Here is a 23,465-nt window from a genome sequence, read left to right on the forward strand (position 1 = left end):
CCTTGTAACGTGCACATCTTGTAAAGCTGACGTACCCGCAGCAAGTGAAGTGGACCCAATTCCCAATGCTTGGAACAGTATTGCTTTCCCATAGCAGTGCTACCAGCTACCACACTTACGACACAACCATTCCATTAAAGCTATGTTGCCGGAGTGGGTGCCCAGTCATGGAGGCGGCTGTGGCCTGGCTTCGGTGCAGGTGTAAATACGCTACGCGTGCTTTACCAGTCACGAGGAGCCATGCTTGAGAAGGTCGCCTATGCAACTGTTATGTATTCGTGCTCAGAGAAGACCTCCTGGAGGAAAGGAATCTCGTTCGAGGAGCACTGAAAATCGGCACTAAAAATGTACACGTTTAGTGTCCCTCAAGCTTTTGAAGTCTTTAACATCGACCATATTTAGGGGAAGTCCCCAAAGTGGAGTAAGGTTCTGTGAAAGAAAGTTTGACATCCACCTAAATGCAGCCAAATGGCTACAAAGAAAAGCTATACATCTTTCTCAGAAACTTCGCAGTTGAAGAAAAATTCGTCCTGGACCAGGATTCTAACCCGGGACCACTGCTTAACCGGAGCGGCCGCTCTGCCAACTGAGGTAACCAGGAAGGTAGTCGTTTTTAGCGCGAGAGCAAATTGATCAGCAACTCGAAGTGAACGACAGGTGTTAATCGACCAGATTTAGGGGAAATCCCCAAGGTGGAGTAAGTTTCTGCGAAGGAAAGTTTGACATTCACCTAAATGCAGCCATACGGCTACAAAGGAAAGCTGTATGAGAGCTGTTTCTGAACGCTGTTTCTGAGAAAACTGTATGGCTTTCCTCTGTAGCCATATTGCTGCATTTAGGTGGATGTCAAACTTTCCTTCAGGGAAACTAACTCCACGTTGGGGATTTCCCCTAAATCTGGTCGATTAGCACGTGTCGTTCACTTCGAGTTGTTGATCAATTCGCTCTCGCGCTACAAACGACTAGCCTCCTGGTTAGCCCAGTTGGTAGAGCGACCGTTTCGGTAAAGCGGTGGTCCCGGGTTCGAATCCTGGACAAGGCAAATTTTTCTTCAAATGCGAAGTTTCTGAGAAAGCTGTATAGCTTTCCTTTGTAGCCGTATAGCTGCATTTAGGTGGATGTCGAACTTTCCTTCTCAAGTCTTTACCATGAACACAACTTCTTTGTTCGTACCTACCCAGCTTATCGGCTACGCAGTCACCCTTACTAAAACAACAATTCGAACGTCACCGAACCCCGCCAAAGCGGACTTGCTTGAGAATGGGATGTTTAGGCAAGTGTCCACACCTCCAATGTAAAACTAAAAGCATATGAGTTACTGTTGGTGAAGGCACAGAACATTGAGGCCATGGTCTTTATATTACTCTTAAATAATTTGTCTCTAATAGGAGTTCATTAGAACGTTGGGCTGGCTTGCGGCTCTTTTGAAGGCACCGCAGTGAAAGCATTTAGCAGCATTTCTTGTATTTTTATCACCGACAGTGCCACCTCTGCACAATATGCTTCATTTTAGGACAATTATGCATTCACCCCTACAAACATATCTTGGCTGCACCGCAGAACCAAAATAATAACCCGAAGTTGGTTCTTCTTGGTAAGAACAGTGTTCAACAAAAACGGTTCAAGAAAGAGGCAGACAAGACGGGGCTACTCCAATGGCATTTTTTTAAAACACGCACAAAGGTATGGTCCAGAATATATCATGTTAACTCTCACGAAAAACCAAGCTATAAAACCGGTTCAAAAAGTGAAAACCACCGCCAGATGCACATCGACTGAATAAAACCAATCTGCTATAAAAATCACAAAAATGAAAAAGAACAAAAATATTTGTACAGCCGTCGACGCAAACAAAACATACAACCATTACCTATGCAGCGTATGACTGAACTAGGCGAGTTGTTCCTTTGTAAAGCTTGTAAAAGGCAAAAAAAGAAGAAAAACATTCCGCAATCTTTTTTTTTGCGTTTTTCTTGCCAGTGCCTTTGAAGTTCAATAAACACGTCATGAAGACAAAATGCAAATTTGTTTCATTAGAATGACTGCTTTGTCCCAATAACAATGACACCAGTTTTATCGCAAACTTCAAAAAAGAAATAACGGAGATATTAAAGAAGACACGAGAATTAGTGGCCACTCCCTAGCAAGTTCCGGGAAACTTTTCTATGACGTCACAGAACTTTGCTTGTGCGATTGACGGCGGCAGAGCTAACCAATCTCCAGGGCACATGACTGAACGATTGTAGTGGGGCCTCTAGCACCGTTTGATCGCACCACACCAATGGTAACGGGCAGTGAATTCACGGAAAATATTGTTTTTAGTGCTGGCCCGTATGACGCCACTCGTGCCCATAACAGGTCAGCGTAGCGCGAAATTTTAAAGTTGTTAAATATTTCTTGCCTTTTTGTCGCATTTAAAGTTGTTGAATATTTCTTGCTTTTTTGTCGCATAAAAAACGTCTTTCGTGGCTGGAATGGGGCTTAGTGAAGTACTGAAGCCTAGCTCTTTAATGTTAAAGTTGTGTTTTGTCTTGATGGCCTTTCTAAATGATGTCGCAAAGGCGAAATAGTAAATTCATCATCACTCGGCGCAAAAAGACACCGACTAAGGCCTGAGGCAAACACAAACAGGGTACTGTGTTTCTGTTTACCGCAGTCCTTCATCCGTGTCTTTTTGCGCCGAGTGATGAGGAATGTAAACCAACTCGCCCAGTTGTCTGTTTCGATGTAATAGTAAAGCTCGAAATACGTTGCGATTATCCAAGCCTCGTATATGTTTATCGCTGGTCAAGAGGATATGGCTCTATGCGTAGTCTGGCTGCAGTTATAGCGAAGACAGAAAGCAATAAATGTGTCGGAAAGACTATAAATAAACCAATGGTTCTTCATTTAAAAGCGACTCTTAGGCTGAGCCTTACTTGGGAGCTGTACGTTCGAAATATTTTTTTTTCTCAGTAGTATGTGAATGTGATGACTGACCTTAATACCCGCTAAGCTAATGTTTAAAAAAGTTTTATTACCCTTCACGTAGCAAATCAGGTCCTCGGCAAGCTTATTGTCTGAACAGTCTGCCTTTGTGACGACCACTGCCGTCGGAGCATCACCGAAATGAGGTGCAGCCACGCCTACAACTCCCACATCTTTCACAACGGCGTGTTGTAGCAGGCACTGCTCAATTTCTGAAGGAAGCACTGTTTTGCCCAAACACCTTATAATGGTCTTTAGCCGGCCGCATAGGAACAGCCTTCCGTCATGGTCGTAATACCCGAGGTCACCTGAAAAGGAATATTGTCACGGACAAACGAATGCAATTAACCAAAGGACGTTTATTAGGGGCGAACTTGTGCCCTAAACAAGACAAAAAGAACCAGCGTGGCGTTCACGTTGCGAAGCACTACCCAACTGCTCCCGCGTGATCCTCCACTTCTTTTTCTTCTCCTAGACATCTCAGCGCGTGCTCACGCGACCTCCTTCGCCTCAGAGCGCTCGCGATCCCGCTGCGACACTAGGAGAGCACGGGCAGGTGCGACTCGCATTGCGCCAGTGCATGTGGCAATATCAGTGCAAACTTAGTCTGCTTGGTGATGCCACAAATGAAACCCTCAAAGTTGCAAAAGCAGGTAATTCTATGATAATTCCCTAGATAACGTACTAATCTCAATAAGATCAAATAGGTGGTCCTGTCATGCTAAGCCCGTTATTTAACGAACCTACAATATTCTGACAAAAGTAAATACCAACATTTGCAAAAACCTGAGCAGTTCGATTGCTCAAAAGTTGTTTGTGTGAAGACGAACTTTTATGCTCTGCTACACCCTTGTCTTGTTATTTTAAAGCTAGTACGTAGTACTTAACAACGAAAAAGTGACCCCACGCTCTTTTGCCGTTTCAGACACCAGCCGTTGAAGAAAGGGTTGATTAAAGACACGAGCATTTATCACACTTACGGTGTCATCCGCGTCTGCTTACCGCCGCACCAACGTTTTGTGGTGCCGGCTAGTTCGGAATAGCTAAAAGCTATTTGCCGACTCTGAAACCTTGTAAACACTGGCTTTTCATCTCGCCACATTAACGTAAACAGCCAACACCTCCGCAAACCCAAGAATACCTCCAAGCATCAAGTGCTCGTTTAAAGGGGCCGTCGTTCAGTCGAACCCACTTAAAACGATCCCAGATTAGGCGATCTCTCGGGTATAAAGACCATATTTCGGTACACTTATGCCATTTATATGCCACCCATGGAAACTGCGTCTATGTATGCCTAACGTTTTTCAAAGCGTCCTACTTTTGCAACGAACACTTCCGGCGCGGTCACGGTAAAAAAAAAAAATCGCTCACACGAAGTGAAAAAAATCAAAACAGTCTTTAAAGCACGAGAAAGGTGGCGTGCTGGTGCGTTAACGGCTTCAGTTTTACTCACGACCAATATGCCCTATATCGGCAAGCACCGCCCGCACATTTCGGACGCAGCAACTAAAGTCACTCCCTTTCCAGCCACTTCCTCAGAGGCCGAATGGAAGTGAAAATGACAAAAAGAAAATAATAAGGAGGGAGCATGAAGCCTGGCGGTCAGATGGAAATCAACCAGCGAAAGCATATATACTTCAAGATCCGCAACATGAAATTCTCATTCCGGGGTACATTCCACCTCGTGTTCATTGTAAACAATAAATTAATTTTGTCCGGCAGTCATTATTTTTTTCTTTAGATGTCGGTTAATCTGTTTTTATTGTGGTAATTATCAGCCCTAAATTGTACGCCGCGGTAAATGTAATGGGGTGTGAACATACGCAAGATGCTATAAATGAACATTATACGCCACTCCGTATCAACTGCCGCTCAAGCGTTGCTATCGTCGGTGTTATCTTCACACCGCCCCAGCCAACGCGAACGTGGCGCCGCTCGCTGCAGAAAGCGCCGGTGGTTACTTAGCTGCCTTCTATACTCGGTGACAACTTAAGAACGGCACCAGAAGTTGCCGCTGTGCCTTATCACTAGAGGCCGGATTTTTAGGCACTAAAGAAGCGCGTTTTAGGCGCCAAAAATAGGCGGCAAAAACAACGTTTTAGGCACTAAAAAGAATAAAATAGGCGCAATAAATTTTTAGATAAATGCTAATAATTTCAAGTGAAGACGTGAGCGAACTGTAAGCAAGACAGGAAATCCAAAAATGTCATTGCTATGAGGCCACAATGGCAGTAACAGGTCAATTCAATTCAATTCTTTATTTTTCTCTCATAACAAGTTCTATACATTGACCTTAGGCGTGTAATCGCCCCGTACTACCTCTGGGCTAATGGCGATCAATTGGCTTAATTTCACAAGCGCATTGCTTACATACATGTTCAGATGCGATAGTCACTCAAGCGTCGCATATTGTGAAACAGACAGGAGAAACAATACTTGAAATATGGTAATACTGATTTATAAAAGCGCAAGCGTCGGCACAGGTGCGTCTCTCCTCTCTCCGATAGCGAGCGCGGTCTCAGTCGACGGTCGTCAGTGCTCCGTTTGCACTCTCTCGCAGTACTCGACGATTGCTTGATGCTACGGTTCCTTTAGAGAATCAACCCAACGGAAACACCAATGGAATCACCCAGATGCGTTTCATCACACTAGGGTTCCCGCGAGGGGAGGTGGGCGTAATTTTTCCCCATCACTTTCTTTGCCCCTGACGGTATCATATATCCCCTGGGGAGTAGAGTTGTGCGTCCACCGCCAAGTCCTGCGGGAAAGCCACCCGCAAAGCATGCAGAAGCCGCCGCTCCGGTTGCACCGGCGCAAAGGGAGGGGGGGGGGGGGGGAGTGTTAAAAAGAGGACCAGGTTCAAACCCATAGAATTCAGAACAGTAAATATTTCCATGTAGAATGAATAAAGGTATCAAATTGCAACTCGAAAGCGAAACTTGATGCTACATAGTGCTGATTTAGGCGCCAATTTGAGAAAAAAGGCATTTATAGGCATTTATCGGAGTTTAGGCACCAACACCCAAAATAGGCATTTATAGGCACTATAAAACCACCATAAAAGCCTTCCTTGACCTCCAATTCATGCTCATATGTCGAAATTGGGCGATAGGAACGCAAGGAAAGAAATAGGCATTTGCCTAAAATCCGGTCTCTACTTATCACCGTAGCCGGATGTTTCTCCGCGCGGCGCAAGTAGGGCGTTACTGGGAATATTTTGAACATGGCGTGGGCCGTTCCCGTGATTTTTTGGACTGAATATGCTTATAAACGACTCCAGTGACGACAAACAAACTGCGTGAGACAAGGCAGACGATATCACGCATTCATAGCAAACCCCTTTCAAAACGCGCGCGCACTACACTCTAAGAAAAATGGTAGTCAGTATTGACTCATTTTACAGAGTCATTGGCTTGCTACAGAATTGACTACCTTTGGACTCTTGTGGGGAGGGTCACCAGACTCTCTTTCAAACAGAGTCCTGGGACTCTTAGGGAGGGAGTCATGACGAAGAGTCAAAAGTGAGTCTGCAGGACTCCTGATAATTAGTCACGGTGACTCCGAAATAGTAAACAAAAAGAGTCTGCTTGACTACGTTATGGCCCAGCAATGAGAGTCGTCCTGACTCTGTTTGGAAAAGAGTCTTGTGACTCTGTTAGACCGAGTCAAAAAAGCGTATGCAGGACTCTGTAAGGGAAGTCACCTCGACTCCTAATTTTCAAACGAAGGGAGTCTTCATGACTACTTTGCGACTAGTAAAAGTAGTCACTCAGACTCTCCGTTTGGCTACAGAGAGCCCGCTTGGCTACTTTGGCTACTACATGAACCCAGCCAAGTCGCCCTGACCTGCTGAAAGGGAATCCCGTGACCCCTGAGATAGGGCATGCAGGACTCTGCAGCACCGTCACCGACACTGAAAATCTGCAAAGAAAAAGTCCAGTCGACTATTTTCCGACTCGAGCAAACAGAATCCCTTCAGAGTCGATAGGGTAAAAAATACCATACAGATACTATTATGACCCTATAAGGACAGCCATGCATACATGCAAGAAACATCAATGCAAAGTACCAACACAACTATTTTATTGAAATAAAGCCTACAACCGTTTTAAATTTTAAATTATGCATTGGCTCAATGACTAGAAAAAATTGATACAAAATAAAAATGACGAGTTTTTGTCTTAGACAACATATAGTCGACTATAAGAAACGTGAGAAATACAAGATTCAAAATTATCACCCTAGACAACATTTGTGTCTCACATAACAAAAACTTGTTACATCGAACGGGACAAGCAACACTGAGTTCACATATACAAAACACAACCCTACAACAGTGATCAGCCACCAGCTGCTCGCTCAATAACTTAACAAAATGATAAGTAAATATGAAAACACAAATTTTCTTAAAACCACATTTATAGAAAAAATGTTACAAGAAATAAAAATCACGAGTTCGTCTTAGACAACATATACATGAATAGAAGAAACGTGAAAAATACAAGATTCAAACTTATCACCTTAGACAACATTCGTGTCTCAAATAACAAATTGTAACATTCAACGGGTCAAGCAACACTTGAGCTCACATATACAAAACACAACCATACAACAGTGATCAGCCATCAGCTGCTGGCTCACAACTTAACAAAATGTCAAGTGAATATGAAAACACAATTTTTTTAAAACCACATTATAACAAATATTTGAAAATGTCACTTTAGACAACTGAAGTTAAAAAATTCTAGAACAATACAACTCGCAAATTGAAAACAGGACAATAAAATACACAAAGCAGAGTTCGGGAGAGTGTTATTGCTTAATAAAATTGTAATCTTGAACACATTCCTATTTAATGCATACAGCCGATGATGATGATGGTTGTAGGATTTAACGCGCCGACGCAACGCAGGCGATGAGGCGCGCCGTAGTGGAGGGCTCCGGATTAATTTTGACTACCTGGGGATCTTTATCGTGCGCCGAAATCTCGTACACACGGGCGTTTTTGCTTTTCGCCTCCATCAGAAAAGCGGCCGCCGCGGCCGTTAATGCATACAACTAGGTTCGGCTTTATAATAAGGCCACTTTGACCACTCATACGCAATGCAAATGAACATTAAAAAAGGGTGTTAAAGAATTATGAATTGATGATTGTTATAATTTTCCTGAGAATATTTTGTTCATTTTGGAACACAGAAATTTACTCGGAGGCTATATGTTCCAACACCCACCAGGTGATCTGCTGTCGCTGGACAATGTATTTATTCCCTGGCTTTCCCTGCACGAGCTCTCAAGGTAGTGACTACCTTTGTCGCCGGCATTAAGATGCTCAAGCATGCGCCCGTTTGCACCACCATCAGTTCCTCCGAAACTGTAAAGGTCTGCTTTGCAGACTTCACGTACTGCAGGTTGTATGCCCAGTACATGGCACATACAAGAGCGATTCCTGACGTGAAGTCAAAGACGTTAACGGATACATGTTCGCACACCATCTTAATTGAGTCGGACCCGAGTGGGCTGCTCCCCGTGTACAGCAGAGTCGGGTACGAGGATGCAGTATTTCGGTCCTGTAAAAAAAAGACAAATAATGCTGAAATTATTTGCTGTAAAAAAAGTTCTTTATGTGAACAGTCATCAATATGTATAAATTATTACTCTGACTGTCTTTACTATGCCACGTGGACTGAAAAAGAAAATACCTGCGATGATAAGTTACAGGGCAAGCTCAGTTATAGTACACCCTCCGGTTATGCGAAGACCCCCTTCATATGATTAATCATTGGGGTCGCAGCAACCTGCCCCTGGAACCTACGCATTAAATACACCGGTTGTATAACGCACAAGTACACGCAGCTAGCTTCATGTGATGCACGACTCGCAACCTGACACCCCTATTGCGGTTAAAAAACCTGCATACTTCCCACCTTTCATGCCGCTTTTTTGCCACATTTTCCTTTAGGCTGTGGCTAGCGTTCCGTCCAGACGGAATACAACTGAGAGCGTAGCGTTCCGTCCAGACGGAGCCGGCGTGAAATTTGTACAGTTCCGTCCAGACGAAAGCAAAACCGGCTGATTAGACGCCATCTTGAGTATTCATATTGGGTGTAGTGGTTGCGCCTCGGATAATGGCGCAATCGTGCCGGGTTCGATTCTCCTGGATCCTGCTTTTTTTTTGCATGGTTGTGCCAGCGTCTTGTAACAGCTAACTTTGCGCCAAGTCGGTTTAAATTTCGTACTCAACAGAGCCAAGGACGACGTAGCCATCGCTAGTTACGCTCGATCTCCTGTAATTATTACCAGTGATTAATTAACAGCTAGGGACTCAGGCTAGTCTCAGTGAGTGGTAGCGGTTTGGCCGGTTGGGTAAAAATCAATACCGACTGCTGTCGCTGAAATATTGTGAAGCGGGTGGCGGGTAGCGGCTTGGAGATCCGTTCGGATTGAGATAGAGTTAGTACGATCATCTGTGATTACTAATAATGACTAATAATAAACATTGATTCTGGCTAGTCAGTGAGCGGAAGCGGTTTGGCCTGTTGTGTAAGAAGAAAAAAAAAAAAGACTGCTCTCAACGTGAGCTGTGTTTCCTCTGGACGGAACTTTAGTGACAGCTGCCTTACCGTCTGCACGGAACTCGACACTTTTCTCTTCGCGTAATAATTAACAGTGACTCTGTCTAGTCAGTGAGCGGAAGCGATTTGGCAGGTTGGGTGTAAATAAAAAAAAGACTGCTCTCAACGCGGGTTGTGTTTCCTTAGGACGGAACTTTAGTGACCCTTTCCGTCTGGACGGAACTCGACACTTTTCTCTTCGCGTTCCGTCCAGACGGAATGGCAACTGTCACTAAAGTTCTGTCCAGAGGAAACATAACTCGCGTTGAGAGCAGTCTTTTTTATCTTTAACCAACCGGCCAAACCGCTTCCACTCACTGACTAGCCTGAATCACTGTTAATTAATCACTGGTAATAATTACAGGAGATCGGGCGTATCTAGCGATGGCTACGCCGGTCTTGGCTCTGTTGAGTACTGTTGAGTACAAAGTGAAGACCGACCGCTCTCACCACATCAATTGTAAATTGGGCGCTAAGTTAGCTGTTACAAAACACTGGCCCAACCACGCAAAAAAAAAAAAATGTCCGGGGGGAATCCAACCTGGTACGATCGTGCCATTATCCGAGGCGCAACCCCTACACCAAATATGAATACTCGAGGTCGCGTCTACTCAGCCGGTTTTACTTTCGCCTGGACGGAACTGTACAAACTGTATGCCGGCTCCATCTGGACGGAACGCTAAGCTCTCAGTTGTATTCCGTCTGGACAGAAGGATAGCGCTCTCCGTCTGGATGGAATTTTAGCACTTGTATATCGTTCCGTCCGGACGGAACGCTAGCCACAGCCTTTCCTTTAACATTGCGCTATCTCCCGGCTTGTCTCTTTGAGGCACTACTCTTTTTCTACTCGTTTCTTTACTACCCCAGTATGCTCAAGGCATTATCTCAAGCAATCGCGACTGCAGCCGGTCGTGCCTGTTTTTTTGTTCACAATCGGTGAAGGGTGCTCAGAGCCACAAGGTCAATTTTTATTTTTCTGGCTGAGCACAACAAACAAATGCCACAAATGCCACTAACGCTTGGTGATAAGATCAAAATAACCGAAGAGACCGAAAAAGCGCTGAGCTACCGCCGACCCTTCCATCTACATTCGTTGCTTCTTTGTTCACGAATAACCTATTTAGCAAATGTCCTGCTTCAGAAAATGCCCTGCTTCACCCACTGCATTTGCATTCTTCTCGCACTTTTGCTATGTTCAGCTTTATCCCATGGCTGTGTGTGTACACAGCTAACACAGCAAAACGTTTTTGGAGGGCACATATTGTGGAAGTAAATTTTTTTTCCTGGAATAGGTGCTTAGGTCACGCACTCACAAATTACATGAGGACAAGTTACACAGTAAATACCATGTTGCGCCGAACCATTTACAAAGCGCTGTTTGTCCATTTTCGACTTCACATGTCTGTATCTAGTCTGTGCTACTTCAAGATGTTAAAAAACACTAGCAACTACCCCACTGTGGATCTTTCGAAAGCTTGACTTTGCTGGCTGATATCTTAAACACACTGGTTCCTTCCCAGGGTCTGGAGCTCCCCTTAAGGCTTCTCTTTATGGTAAGTTACAAAATTGAGGTTATCAAGAAACCGAAATTTTGAGTGCACTTCACCTTTAGGAAAGCAAAAAAAGAACAGGGTCAGGGCTATTTCGCTACCTCTGGTCAAAGTAACCATGAACGTTAAGCCTAAACACGTCAGCCAGCCTTTTAAAGAGCAACATTTTTTTCCCAGCTGCTGTCTCTTACATGTAATCATTTCTTTTAGTTTAAGATTGGGTACACCCTAATATTTTTAATGCCGAGGGCAACTCAAGCCAAGAGCCCTTTGCTAATGTTGCCATCTAATTCGCAAATTAAGCTCACTGTTCTCACCAGTATCGTGAAGATGTCATCCTCTCTTTCCTTCGCCAAATAGGGCAACCAAACAGCAGCGCTGACACCTTTTGCATCTGTAAAGAGAACAAACTAAAGTTGCACAGCCGAACCCAACTGATGGAAATCATTTGCATCGATTTATCCAGTATGTCGAACTCCTTCCGGTAACAGTATAATTGCAGTGAAACATATAGCAAAAATTACGTCTATATCGTATGAAAATACAAGCGAAACCAGCTATATCGAACGGCCAATGTTCTCACCAGTATCGTGAAGATGTCATCCTCTCTTTCCTTCGCCAAATAGGGCAACCAAACAGCAGCGCTGACGCCTTTTGCATCTGTAAAGAGAACAAACTAAAGTTGCACAGCCGAACCCAACTGATGGAAACCATTTGCATCGATTTATCCAGTATGTCGAACTCCTCCCGGTAACAGTATAATTGCAGTGAAACATACAGCAAAAATTACGTCTATATCGTATGAAAATACAAGCGAAACCCGCTATATCGAACGGCAAATGACGCAAGAATGCCCCCCCCCCCCCCCCCCCCCCCCCCCCACCTAGTTGGCTTTTCCTCAAGGCGAAAGAGAAATACTGCCGGCACATTTATCCCGGCCGCTCATCGGCAGTTGGCGGCTCCTTCCCTCCTCGCTCTCCCTCTCTATCGTAACGCACCTGCGCCGTCTAAGGCGAGTTGTCGCACCCCCATGATTAAAATTATCGTGGCCTGTCCACCAGGTTTTTTTTTTTTCGTTCTTTGAGTTTGTACCGCTCGCGCTTTATAGACTTTTTTTCCGAAGTGTAGATGTGCTGGCTAGCGCTAGAAACGTTTATTTGACGGCTCAGCTAGCGCGAAGCGGCCGAATTTGCAATTCGCCGTGAAGCAGACAATAATAGAGTCAAAAGCGGTGTGGAGCTATAGTACTACAAAGAAATTGTCATCTACTGCAAGATAACGCTCAGTATACTTAGGTATAGCCGGACATGGCGTGCACACAAATTTCCTTGCCTGCTTCCTTGTGCCTGATTTCCACGTACGTGTGCTTGTTAAGGTCCGATATTCCCCGCCTTATGCTCCCGAATGTGGCCTTGCAAACGCTCCTGCGCCACCCTAACGCATAATAATAGTTCACTCCAAAGCCCACACAATGCTAATATACCTTTCGTTAGACCGGCGGCCTATGAACAAAACGCTTACGGTGCGCAAGCTGCAGCAGGATGGTGCGCAATTTCATGTTTATACAAAAAACAAAACATCTACGCGTTGCTGGAGCAGGCGAGACCAGGCTTGCGAGCAAAACATAGAAATGGTCTCATAACGAGCACATCTCTGCGATGGAGTAGCATTAAAAGCGTTCTGCGCACCTCCTATATTCCTCTAGCACCAGCCACCGTAAGTTTACCGACGCGGTATTCAGACATGATAACCTGAAAAATAAAAACCGCATTTCACTATGCCTCGCCGTACCATTTAACCCCAAAGCTACGCCAGCTTCCTCGAGGTCCGAGTATACAGGATTTCGGCGCACGTTAAAGATCCCCAGATGGTCAAAATTAACCCGGAACCCTCCACTACAGCGTTCCTCATTGCCTGCGTTGCGTTGGTGCGTTAAACCCTTCAATCAATCAAGCTTCCTCGAGGTACCCGGCGTTTCCTTTGGTTGATGGCCACTGCAATGGAACAGTTGATACACCTTCAACCGTTATCAAAGGGAACTTATTTAACACTAGTTCACCTTCACAAACATTATAGTGAGAGTGAGGGCTGGGGGAGGGGAGGAGGGCAGGCCCATTAGTGCTAGTAAAATCTGCGGAGCGGGCAGTACTGAGCATGGTTTGGGCGCGACCCAGGTGTCCATCGTTATTTGCTCAAGTTACTGCACCCTACATGCAAAGCTATGTCGGCAATGTGACGCCAGCACACAGGGGGAGCAGGCGCTCCTGTGAGCCGAGCACACAGTGGCCGTAGATACCATACAATCTCGCGCCGGATCACTAACAATTGTTGTCAGCGCTCTGGCGGCATGGCGACAAAGCAAACATGCGAGCGAGCAGACAGCAACATATCGCAGTGGGACACGCAGCCTCGCTCCCGACATCTCAACTACGCATGTCTGTACGTTTTCCTCGGCCGCTGCCAGGTGACGGCACCGGGATCTTCGGCCGTGCGCTCCGCGGTTCGTATTTGAATTGTTCATTACTGTTAGCGCAAAATTATATTCTACCAATACATACGCGTCCCGCATTTGTACGAAGTGACTGCTGCTCGGCGCCGAAATAAGCCGCTGTCGAACACCTACTCGTTTCTTTTCATGTTGACATTTCGCCCCTCTGTCAGCCTGAGCCAAATTCATCAAAGCGCACTCAGCGTTCCGTGTTCAGGGTCAAATAAAAGCGCCAGAAGAAGTAAAACAAACTTTCACTGCGCCTAGACCGTGGAGCGGCCATCGTGTTCAAGGTCGCCGTTTCGTCGGCGGTGAGCCATCGGCGGCGGCTAGCGCCAACGGTCATGCTGCCCTGTTCGCATACTCAGGCCGTCGAAAAACCTGCCACTCACGCAGACATGCGGTTAGACGCTTCTGCCACGACTGTCCGCATAGTATTCAAGCAGCATATTACACAATTGAGCGTTATTCGCAGAGTGCACGAAGTATTTTCACGAGGGAAAATCTCTCGCCGCGGTGAATACTTCACTTACCTCTATCAGATGCAGTTTCTGTGTTGCCGCAGCTCCGTCCGTATATCTTCCCATATCATGGACGCTGTCCTCACGTGGAGCACGGCAAAAGCACTGTAAAATTGTCACGACACTGACCAGCGAGACCACGTAGTTACGAAAACTACCCTAACGGCCACAACACAAAGAACGCCCCTCCCGGCGGAGCACGCCGGCAGTTCAAAAATTTCCACTCCGCGGCGCCTGCTCGCCTGCTCGCGGGAAACGCCTGACGTCACATCTGCGGCGACCAATCAGAGCGGCATCTTTTTTTTTTGTTTTCTATGCTCCTCGTATCTGTTCCCCTCTCCCGCAAAGTTGCGCCCCAACCCGAGTCAAAGAAGAGTCGCCAAAATTATGACTATGTTCTGTGACTCCCGTTTGACTCACCAAGCGTTAAAGGTAGTCGCGGCGCCGGGGACTCTCTTTTGACCACCTTTTTTCTTAGAGTGTAACGTCACGGGTCCGGCGCTTTGGCGGAGTGATACACTACGTGAGGTGGTGCCGTTCTTGAGTTGTAACCGAGTATAGAGATCGCGGTTGGCCGACACCCCGCTTGCACAGATGCTGATAAGGAATCGTGATGATATTCAAACTGTCAAACTTCGCTCTTCTTCGGCCGCAGCGACGCCACTCAGCTCAGCCTGCTCAGCCTGCCGCGGCTGATAGCTATCGAAGCCATTACGGCGAGTGGAGATTCTGAAGGCGTCCGAAAGAATTTCTTCCCGGGCATTGTGCAGGTAGCGGCAGGTTGGACACAAACACAGTTTAGTTCGTTCGTAAGCAAGAATCGGGCGTCCCTTCATGAAGCGGTATGTTCGACATGTTCGCTAATTTGCGCACGTTTTCAAGGGCCAGTCCAAATACGACGAACTACTGATATAACGACCACTTCTTGAGACACTTTAGATTTCGTTATAAGCGGGTTTGACTGAATATATGTAAAAAATATTTCCTTTATTTTATTGATTGAGCAGTTCGCAGCTCACTACGCCGTTCGACAGGTAACGATGTTCACAAAACAGACGGCCTTTTTTATTAGGCCGCGAAGTACCCGTTTCCTATATAACTGCTACCACAGGGCGAAGGTTCACCTCTTATTTTTTAAGAAGAACTTCAGCAAGTTTATGGCTCTTCATGTTACCATCCGAGTTTCTACATTGACATACGGAATCACTCGCGTTCTTTCTTACAGCTTTCTGTGAAGGATCAAGCCTTGCTGCGTGATCACTGTTCTCACGAACAGTGCATTCAGCGCACGTTTTTACAGTCCACTATCCGACACTACCACGCTGCAGCCTGGGAGCGCGGAAAGGACATGACTTCCTCTCCACACCGTCGCAAATCACTGCACACAGTAGGTGCCCGCCTCTTCGCCCGCCCTCTGACCATAGTCCTTGGAAATTTGACTAGCCTGCCGTTTGAGGCCTCAGGCGGTGCATTTTTGGCGATGAAAACCCCGGGAAGACAGCACACCGGTCGACTGCAGCGCCTTTTCAGTAAACTGCCCGTTTTGCTACTGGGAATTTTTTCTAAAAACCAAATAGTCGTTTTGATACCTTCTCCTAGCAACATTATTTCTTTGCATCTTTTTTCGAGTCTGAATAACTGTATTAAGCAATGTTTAAAGTGCGAACAGTATACTGTGTACGCCCCTCTTCGTTTTCTCACCCCAGAGTGCAGACGACGACAGCTGAACGCGGCGTGGAAACAGTCGACGGTAATCTTTCACTTTTAATTGATAAAAAACAATTCAGGGAAGAAAAAGTAAGGAAACAAGCAAGTTCTAATAGAAAGTTATTTTAGCAGCAATTTAACAGCAATTAAGAGCAAGCGCGGCGAGTGCGTTGCATGGCGCTTTGAGAGGGCGCCCTGGTAAACCACGGAGGTATTTTTCGCGCGCGGTCACTCCTGTTGGCGACACACCATTGTAATGCAAAACTGGCCCGGACGGCAGACTAGCCAAATTTTTAGTGACTATATGCTAACGCTCGTTCCGCGACAGTCGTCTCTTGGTTCTAACATTTGCTATGTTCTATATAGCGTCAGCCGCTGTTAAATCTGGAGAGAAGTTGTTTCCGTCAATAAATGGGCGGTCGCATTGGGGTACTGTTGACCAAACAGGCTCAGACACCCATAAAACTGAAATCGGCATTTACTCGTTTTAATTACGCCCTCTTTGAGTACGCTATGTGTGTAATAGCGTACCAAAAATGCTGCCTTTGCTTCGGATAATAAACACCGGACCGGAGGTTATAAATTGGTGAAAGTGGAAAACATTAGGCGAACCAGGACTCCGTGTTTTATTAAGAAAGGGGCGCCCGGAAATCCTAACATTTTTTTCAAATGTGGCAACACATACCTCGACGAGACCGAGCTCCAGTCGAGCTCCACCTCGCGCTAGCGTTTTGCGACATGGTCAAGAATGTATAGCCCACGCGGTGATATACCCAAGATCAGCAGTCCCTGAGCGACAGAAGGCCTTAAGGCGCTGCCCATTATCTTTGTGGTAACCGAAGACCTAACGCATTTACATAAACTTTGTGGCAACTTGACATATCGACTATTCTGCCACATATCCGCCGACTGAAGCTATGTTCCATGTCATCTTTACAGTTCCTAGAAACGAAACCCGAAAGAAAAGCTTTTAAACGCCTCAAACGATTTTAAACACTCTCGATTGGGGCGCCCAATCAATAGACTGGATGGCGACACAACAAACCTTGCCAAATATTACTGATGTACATGCATCATAAATCTTCATAAGTAGCTCTTCAGTACTATTGGGGATATGATGACTTGCTTCATGCGTGCAAAGGAAGAAACGCAGAAAGTTTCCAGTGAAAATTGTCAGATAATGAGTTGGCATTTCTTCTAGCCGTCCTGCTATGCACAGTGATCTGTTACATTGACCTGACTGTCAGTCTCTATACATTATCGGACATGTCTCACAGGAAACATTCTACGTTTTTTTTAATCCACTGTTTTTATTATATTTACCATTGCCTACGTGGTTTATTCTCAACCGTCATTCAATCTTTTCGCTCAAGCTGGATAATTTTGTGAGAACACGCCCTTAAGATCCTTATCTCTATCTTGCACCCTCAAACACTACCATCAATGCTGACCAGGTCACTATCAGTTACAAGAGAACCGCATTTGAGTGCCAGTATAGGAAATTATGAGCCGTCGCGCCCTTGTGGATGACCAGCGAAGCCTTTATGCGTATTACAGAGGTTACGCAGAGTTCAATAGAGAGGTGTGCGGAGTTCTATTTCTGCATTGCGTTGACGGCGCTCATCCATAAGGAAGACGCAGAGTTACAGCCGTTTCCTGCTGAGCATTCACGGTAAATTTCCGTTACCGCAAAGCGTTTTCGTACAAGCCGAAAAATAATGCCCCCGAATCTTGGCCTCTCTCCAATTCTCGCTCGGGCTACTTCATTCTATACGTTAAGTAGCATCAATAAAAGAATTTTTTTTACTACTTCTTCGGGGCGTGTGCAGCCTGAGCAGTCCGAGCCCGGAGCTCCTTTCGTTAGGAAGACGAGCATCCTCATGTGTTCAATGACTCTGCGGTCACCATCAAAATGATAGGCAGTTTAAAACATGAACGGACCCACACAGGAACGGTCCTTTTTCGATGCCTCCCACTTTGAAAGGGCTGACGCTTTTAACACACGTGCACCCTCGGGAGCGTTTGTTCGCAAATTCCATACACGGAACTCAGCCCATCTAGCCTTCGCTTAAAGTAACTACCTACCAAAGCAAAGGGGAAACTAACATAACTCTATTTCAGTGATAAAGACGCGGTTAAAAATTTCTGCAGTGCGATGGGAATGACAATAGGTATACCGGTGCTTCCACGCAAAAAAAAAAAGAGAAAAAGCATTGCTCCAGTTCCTCGGTAGGCCCCTTCAAGGTTACCGCATCTCAATATAAATTAAGACCTGTCGGTATGTGCAGGGACGTTTGGATGACAAAAAAAGCTAAAAAGTAGCGTTTGGAGTCTGCGCACCAAAGCACCATCTACTATTTCCGGGGGTGAGGTCCTGCGTTACTGAAGTGGGCCAAGCAAGTTTATGCATTAGGGGCGGGAGGAATTCTGGCAATCTGTCTTCTTCACGTAACGAATAATGAATAGCGTTGTAGAACGGAACATTTTATTATCTAGCGCCACTCAATGGGTTGTACATTTGTTCGCAACTAAGACTGCGGTTGATAGTTAAATCGCCAGCGCGTCATAAATGTTCTTTCGGAAAAGATTTTAAGCTTCCAGCAAGATTTAAAATGCAATTTTTTGTAAATTACCGTTTTTAACCAGAATTCTTCGGAAAAACGTCATTTTCGTCCTTGCAAATCACACGAGCTCACCTGTATGAATCCAGCCTTCATGGTCAATAAAGAAATCATCAGGGCTTTGGACGTCACCGTAGCGGTCAGATTCCAGATAGTCAATATAAAAAAGTACCTCCCCGACTTCTGTGGGCGCCAAAACATTCTTGGTGTCCGGATCAACTATCTTTAAACAAATGGCAGAATGGTTAAAGTTTCTGCTCTGGTGCATAAGGTTGTCGTTTTTTACGTAGCCATGTGTAGTTTCAAACCCTTGTTTGCTACTGCAATCGGCGTTTTTTATGCAAAAGCTGTAGATTAAAAAAAAATTGATTGTGCTGTCGTTACAGAAAAATGTTTTTTCTCAAAAACAATCAAAGTGCATTGTTCACCATACAGAGGTTTCTACATTTATCTGTCTGAACTAGCACATTGCTTCATCCTGCCAAATCGCGAGCTTGAAAAAAACTTAGGTGCTTTCTAGCTTAGGCACAAACGTTGCTTTTTTTCATCTACTATGCACGCAGATACATTAGGAGAAGTAAATAACCGCTAGGCAGGCAAAACGGCAAAACATAGTTCCCTCAGAATAAACATGACAGCAGCCTTTCGTGCAGAGTTTCTATAAACTATAACACCACTGTTCAAACGTTTGTTCTTGGTTCACGACGCAGTACGCACCGTCTCAGAAAAATGTTAAAGAAACCAAAATATTCAATATTCCTACTATAATTAGAGCAGTTTTATGTGTTTCAAGTAGTTTCGATGTCACTGTTTCTGTTATAATAACCTTTCAAGTAGTGTAAAACTCGTGAACATTGCCTCCCAGAACAACAGATACTGATAGGTTACACAAGTACAAAACTCATACCGTCGTTCATTTCATCATTTCATTATATAACTCATCTCATCAATCAAATTTAGAATTATAACAAAAATGCTCGTTCTTTTTGCTTCTTTAGATAATATTACGCGCAAAAAAAGTATGCCACCGTCCAATTTGAATGTCACAAAACTAAGAAACGACCCGGTACTCGTAAGAGCCGCAATAAATTCGGACACAACGTGTGTTCCAGTATGTAGCGCAGTGCACATAAACACCCTAATAAAACCATGGTATATTGTCACGGAACACCTACGTGGACAACGCCCCATAGCACCATAACCCGTCACCGAAGACGACGAAGAGGATGCGGCTCGCCCGAGCAATCATGGCCGCTTGTAAATAGATTGCATCGCTCTGCGGCAACATCTTGTAAATACATCACTTCATCGTCGCCCATTTCGCCTCATCATTGTCCTGCCGCCACGTAACATTTTGGTGGATGGTGCGGGTTTCAGTCCCATCCCGGCCCCCAGCTTCACCCCGTCTCGGCTCATGAAGCAGTCTCATCCTGGCTCCTGGAAAGCGTCGGCCCCGCCCCAGCCCCGGTGAGCCACGGACGCGATATTCCCCAGCCCCGTGTCCCCTGCCCATGCCCCGCTGAGACCAGACGAACTGACCAGCCACGGCCAGACGTATACCCGACGACGTCCCCCCGCCCAGATCTCCGGCGCTTCTCCGAAAGCTTTGGACGCTGCCTCGTGGGGTCGGCGGTGGTCCCAGCTGTTCCGGGGCGGTGCTCATCGCGACCATCACCATCATCAGTGGCGGCAAGGACATCATTGTACATGTTCTCGTCGCTTTGCTCATCCGCTTCGCCACCCTGTCTTTACCCTGGCCTCGACCGGGACGGTCGTCCTCCGCCGGGGGGGTGATGTCACGGAACACCTACGTGGACAACGCCCCATAGCACCATAACCCGTCACCGAAGACGACGAAGAGGATGCGGCTCGCCCGAGCAATCATGGCCGCTTGTAAATAGATTGCATCGCTCTGCGGCAACATCTTGTAAATACATCACTTCATCGTCGCCCATTTCGCCTCATCATTGTCCTGCCGCCACGTAACAATATAAATAACATAAAACAGCATTTGTATTGCTAGCTCGCCCAACAGCACTCTATGACGTATAAATAAGCTCCAGCGGCAGGCGGAAATGAGGGCTAAGTTTCGAAAATTTCACTTTACTTCCACAAAGATTCGAATAGTTTGCTCTGTAGTAAACGAATAAATGGCCTGCCCTTTCGAAAAAAAACTCTTTGCAGCGAAATAAACGTTTTCGTTGTATGCCCGAGGCAATTTTAAGGGCTCGTCTGCCCTTCAATCTTGTTCCAATTTTGGCGACCCTTTTTTGCAATTCCTCGACTTCCAGCGCCGGTAATCCATGCATTATCTCAAAATCTGCATATACCTGCACCGCAAAGACCGAAGTTCAAGCATCTTCCTAGAATAATCTATTGTACAGAATACCCGCCCGAATTCGAGACTTGGACGTCGATACCCCAAAATTCTCCGTATTTAAAAATTGCGGAGGACTCCAGGTTTCATTGGTTTCCGTTATTTAAAGATTTCTCAAAGGCGAGGCTTTCTTTGATGTCTCAACCAATAGGAGGCGTTTGGGGAGACCGCGCTGTTCTTTATCAATGAGTTTTGCCCGGTAGGGAAAACAAGCCTGCTTTTTAAATGCAAACTACATTAACTTTCGGGACGCGTTCAAAGTACTGAATGGCTGCCTTAAACCCGTAAGTCTCCGTGTTTCATGGAATGCGTTGTGAGTTACTGCAAACCGCGAGCTAGAGAAAAGAGGAGCTATTGTCAGGGAGCTGGGGGATGTGCCGGGACAGGTAGACAGCAGCGTAGGAGGACGGTAGGCCCACGCCGCACGTCCAATACAAGCTCCTCTGAGAGGTGAAGGTACTGCGTAGGGCGGGCAGGAAGCCCCCGGAGATAGCGAACGAACGAAGCAAGCATGGGGGCGGAGGAGGGTGGCGAAGGGCGCAGCAACAAAGTTGGACAGAAAGTTCAACTGCAACATGGCAAAAATTTCCGCTATAATTTGGCCTTCACGTTCACAGACAGTACAAATCACCACATCTGATTCATGAGAAACTTATTCATTCAAATATTTTAGACATGGCAAGTTGTTATCATCCCCTCTTCAAATGAAACCTATGCGAAATTCCAGAAATAAGCTTTACTGCTTGGCATTGATTTCTTGCGTTTGTTAGCGTGCGTTTAAACGTACCTTCATCTTTGACAATGGAGCTGGGAATCCAACTCCTGTGCCGCATATTTCGCCACTCGGAGGGACTGTGAGGAAGGCTCCCACATCAGTCATTCCATAAATGCAGCGTAGCTCTTTTAACCGAAACGTCTCAGTCAGTTCGTGTACGACCTCTTGCTGGGCCGGGCAGCCGGTCAGGAGTATCTTCGTGGTGCTTTTACGTAGAGCATCCAAAATAAATGCGGAGTTCCCAATTTCGTCGAGCAAGCAGCGTAATTTCCAAGGCGAACCAAATATCGCCGTCACCTTGAATACGACCACAAGCACAACTTTCAGCCCAGAATATGTACATTTCGCACAATTGTGTCACCTTTACTAGGTTCGCTTTGTAAAAACATTTTCATAGTAGCGTCTCCTGAAGCCGGGTACATTAGCTTTAATATTTTGTGGTAACGCCTAATGCACTAAGTCAATTTTATACCAGTTTTCCTGTCCCACGCATAATAAATATTTGACCAATGAGTGCACTTTGAATTTCCATTCACGATATTCACGGTGGCTTTTTACACACACAGGGAAAAATTTCTGGATAATACATCTAAGTCAGGTAACCTTGATAACACAGTGTGTGTGAACTGTGTGGTGCACAACGCAGACAAGATGAAAACATAAAAAAGGCATATATGCGTTCATAAATTTGGTTAATCATAGCAGCCATACTGGGTTTGTCAAATCGACACCATCATGTACAAATAATTACTGCAAAAAACTTCATCTCTAGGAGTATATTAAAAACCCGTGAATGCAAATATAACAGTCACGGATAATGCGAAAATAGTGGGAAACTACCAAAATGACGAACGCAGAAAATGCGAAAGTTGTCAAAACAGGCATCGCTACATTTTACCGTGCCACGACTTGTGACGTCACAAACCTCGAATGATGAGACAGGGTATGAGGATCTTTAACCGAAATTTCTTCAGAAACCCACAGTGAGCCAAGTTGCCCGTCACGGTCACCCAGTAATTATTATCGATATCTGCTGTATGATACGAACAATTATTGGCTTTGTTCTGCCCTTTCTGATAAAATCTATTTTTTATACGCCACTGTTTCTGGGTGTAAGAAGTTCCGCGAAGGCATCAGGTGACTGGCCATTCGGGACCAAGAACCAACAAATCTTTCCGCAACAAAGCTATCTATGGCTAGAGTACTCTGAATTTTTGTTTTACGTCAACATCTCGGCGTCAGCAAAAACACTGCCATGTGTTTATCCGCACTTCGTTCACGTGTGTGCATAATTTCCTCTGACACCTCCAAGGTAGCGGTAGTTGGATGAGCTGGAGCGCATTCCCGGGGACCTGTGTACTTGAAGCGCGGAATCTGTTGGCGAATATGCACTTATTTGTTGGTTTGTTTATCTTTGTGTTGATTGGTTGGTTGATTGGTTGGTTGGTTGGTTTGTTAGCGTGCTTGTTTGCCTATTTATAGGCGGCGGCTGTCAAAAGAGGCACCCGCCAGGTGCAGAATTACCTCCAACGTTGGTTCGTTCATTTCTTCATAAAATGTTTGTTTAAATAGGGCATTCATCTTGACCTCTGCCGTTCGAGCAGGCGACGATGGTGCCGATCAACTGGTGTCGTCGCCGCCGCTAACATTTCAAGCAGTACGGCCCGCGTGGTACGGTAAGGGTCGGCGTTGTTCCACCACTGCAACTCCAGCAGCAGAAAAAGAATCTATCGTCACTCCGAGTTCACATGAATGTGTTCAAAATACTGTGTCCCCTGAGCTTTGCTGGCTACCCCTCTTCACAGATTGGATTTACTTATCGTTTCTTTCTAATAGATCTAGCATTAC

The 23,465-nt window shown here is 45.6% G+C and overlaps 1 protein-coding gene and 1 long non-coding RNA gene across 2 annotated transcripts in view; both read right to left on the bottom strand.

Moving 5' to 3' along the window:
- Positions 1 to 5,842: 5,842 nt before the first annotated feature.
- LOC144148006 (uncharacterized) lies at positions 5,843 to 14,398 on the bottom strand. The gene is made up of 3 exons (XR_013317947.1): positions 14,150 to 14,398; positions 11,446 to 11,522; positions 5,843 to 8,534 (listed from the first exon to the last, which is right to left on the bottom strand). It is a non-coding gene; the product is annotated as an uncharacterized LOC144148006 (long non-coding RNA).
- Positions 14,399 to 21,177: 6,779 nt separating this feature from the next.
- Positions 21,178 to 23,465, bottom strand: part of LOC144148003 (3-[(3aS,4S,7aS)-7a-methyl-1,5-dioxo-octahydro-1H-inden-4-yl]propanoyl:CoA ligase-like) — a 35,307-nt gene continuing 33,019 nt past the window's right edge. Inside the window, exons 7-8 of the mRNA XM_077679605.1 lie at positions 21,630 to 21,914; positions 21,178 to 21,285 (exon numbers count right to left, since the gene is read on the bottom strand). Coding sequence (XP_077535731.1) covers positions 21,178 to 21,285; positions 21,630 to 21,914 — 393 coding nt within the window. The remainder of the gene's footprint in view (positions 21,286 to 21,629; positions 21,915 to 23,465) is intronic.

This window comes from Haemaphysalis longicornis, unplaced genomic scaffold, assembly GCF_048455015.1.
Source record: "Haemaphysalis longicornis isolate Haplotype H1 unplaced genomic scaffold, Haemaphysalis longicornis Haplotype H1 scaffold_70, whole genome shotgun sequence".
NCBI classification, from domain to species: Eukaryota; Metazoa; Arthropoda; class Arachnida; order Ixodida; family Ixodidae; genus Haemaphysalis; species Haemaphysalis longicornis.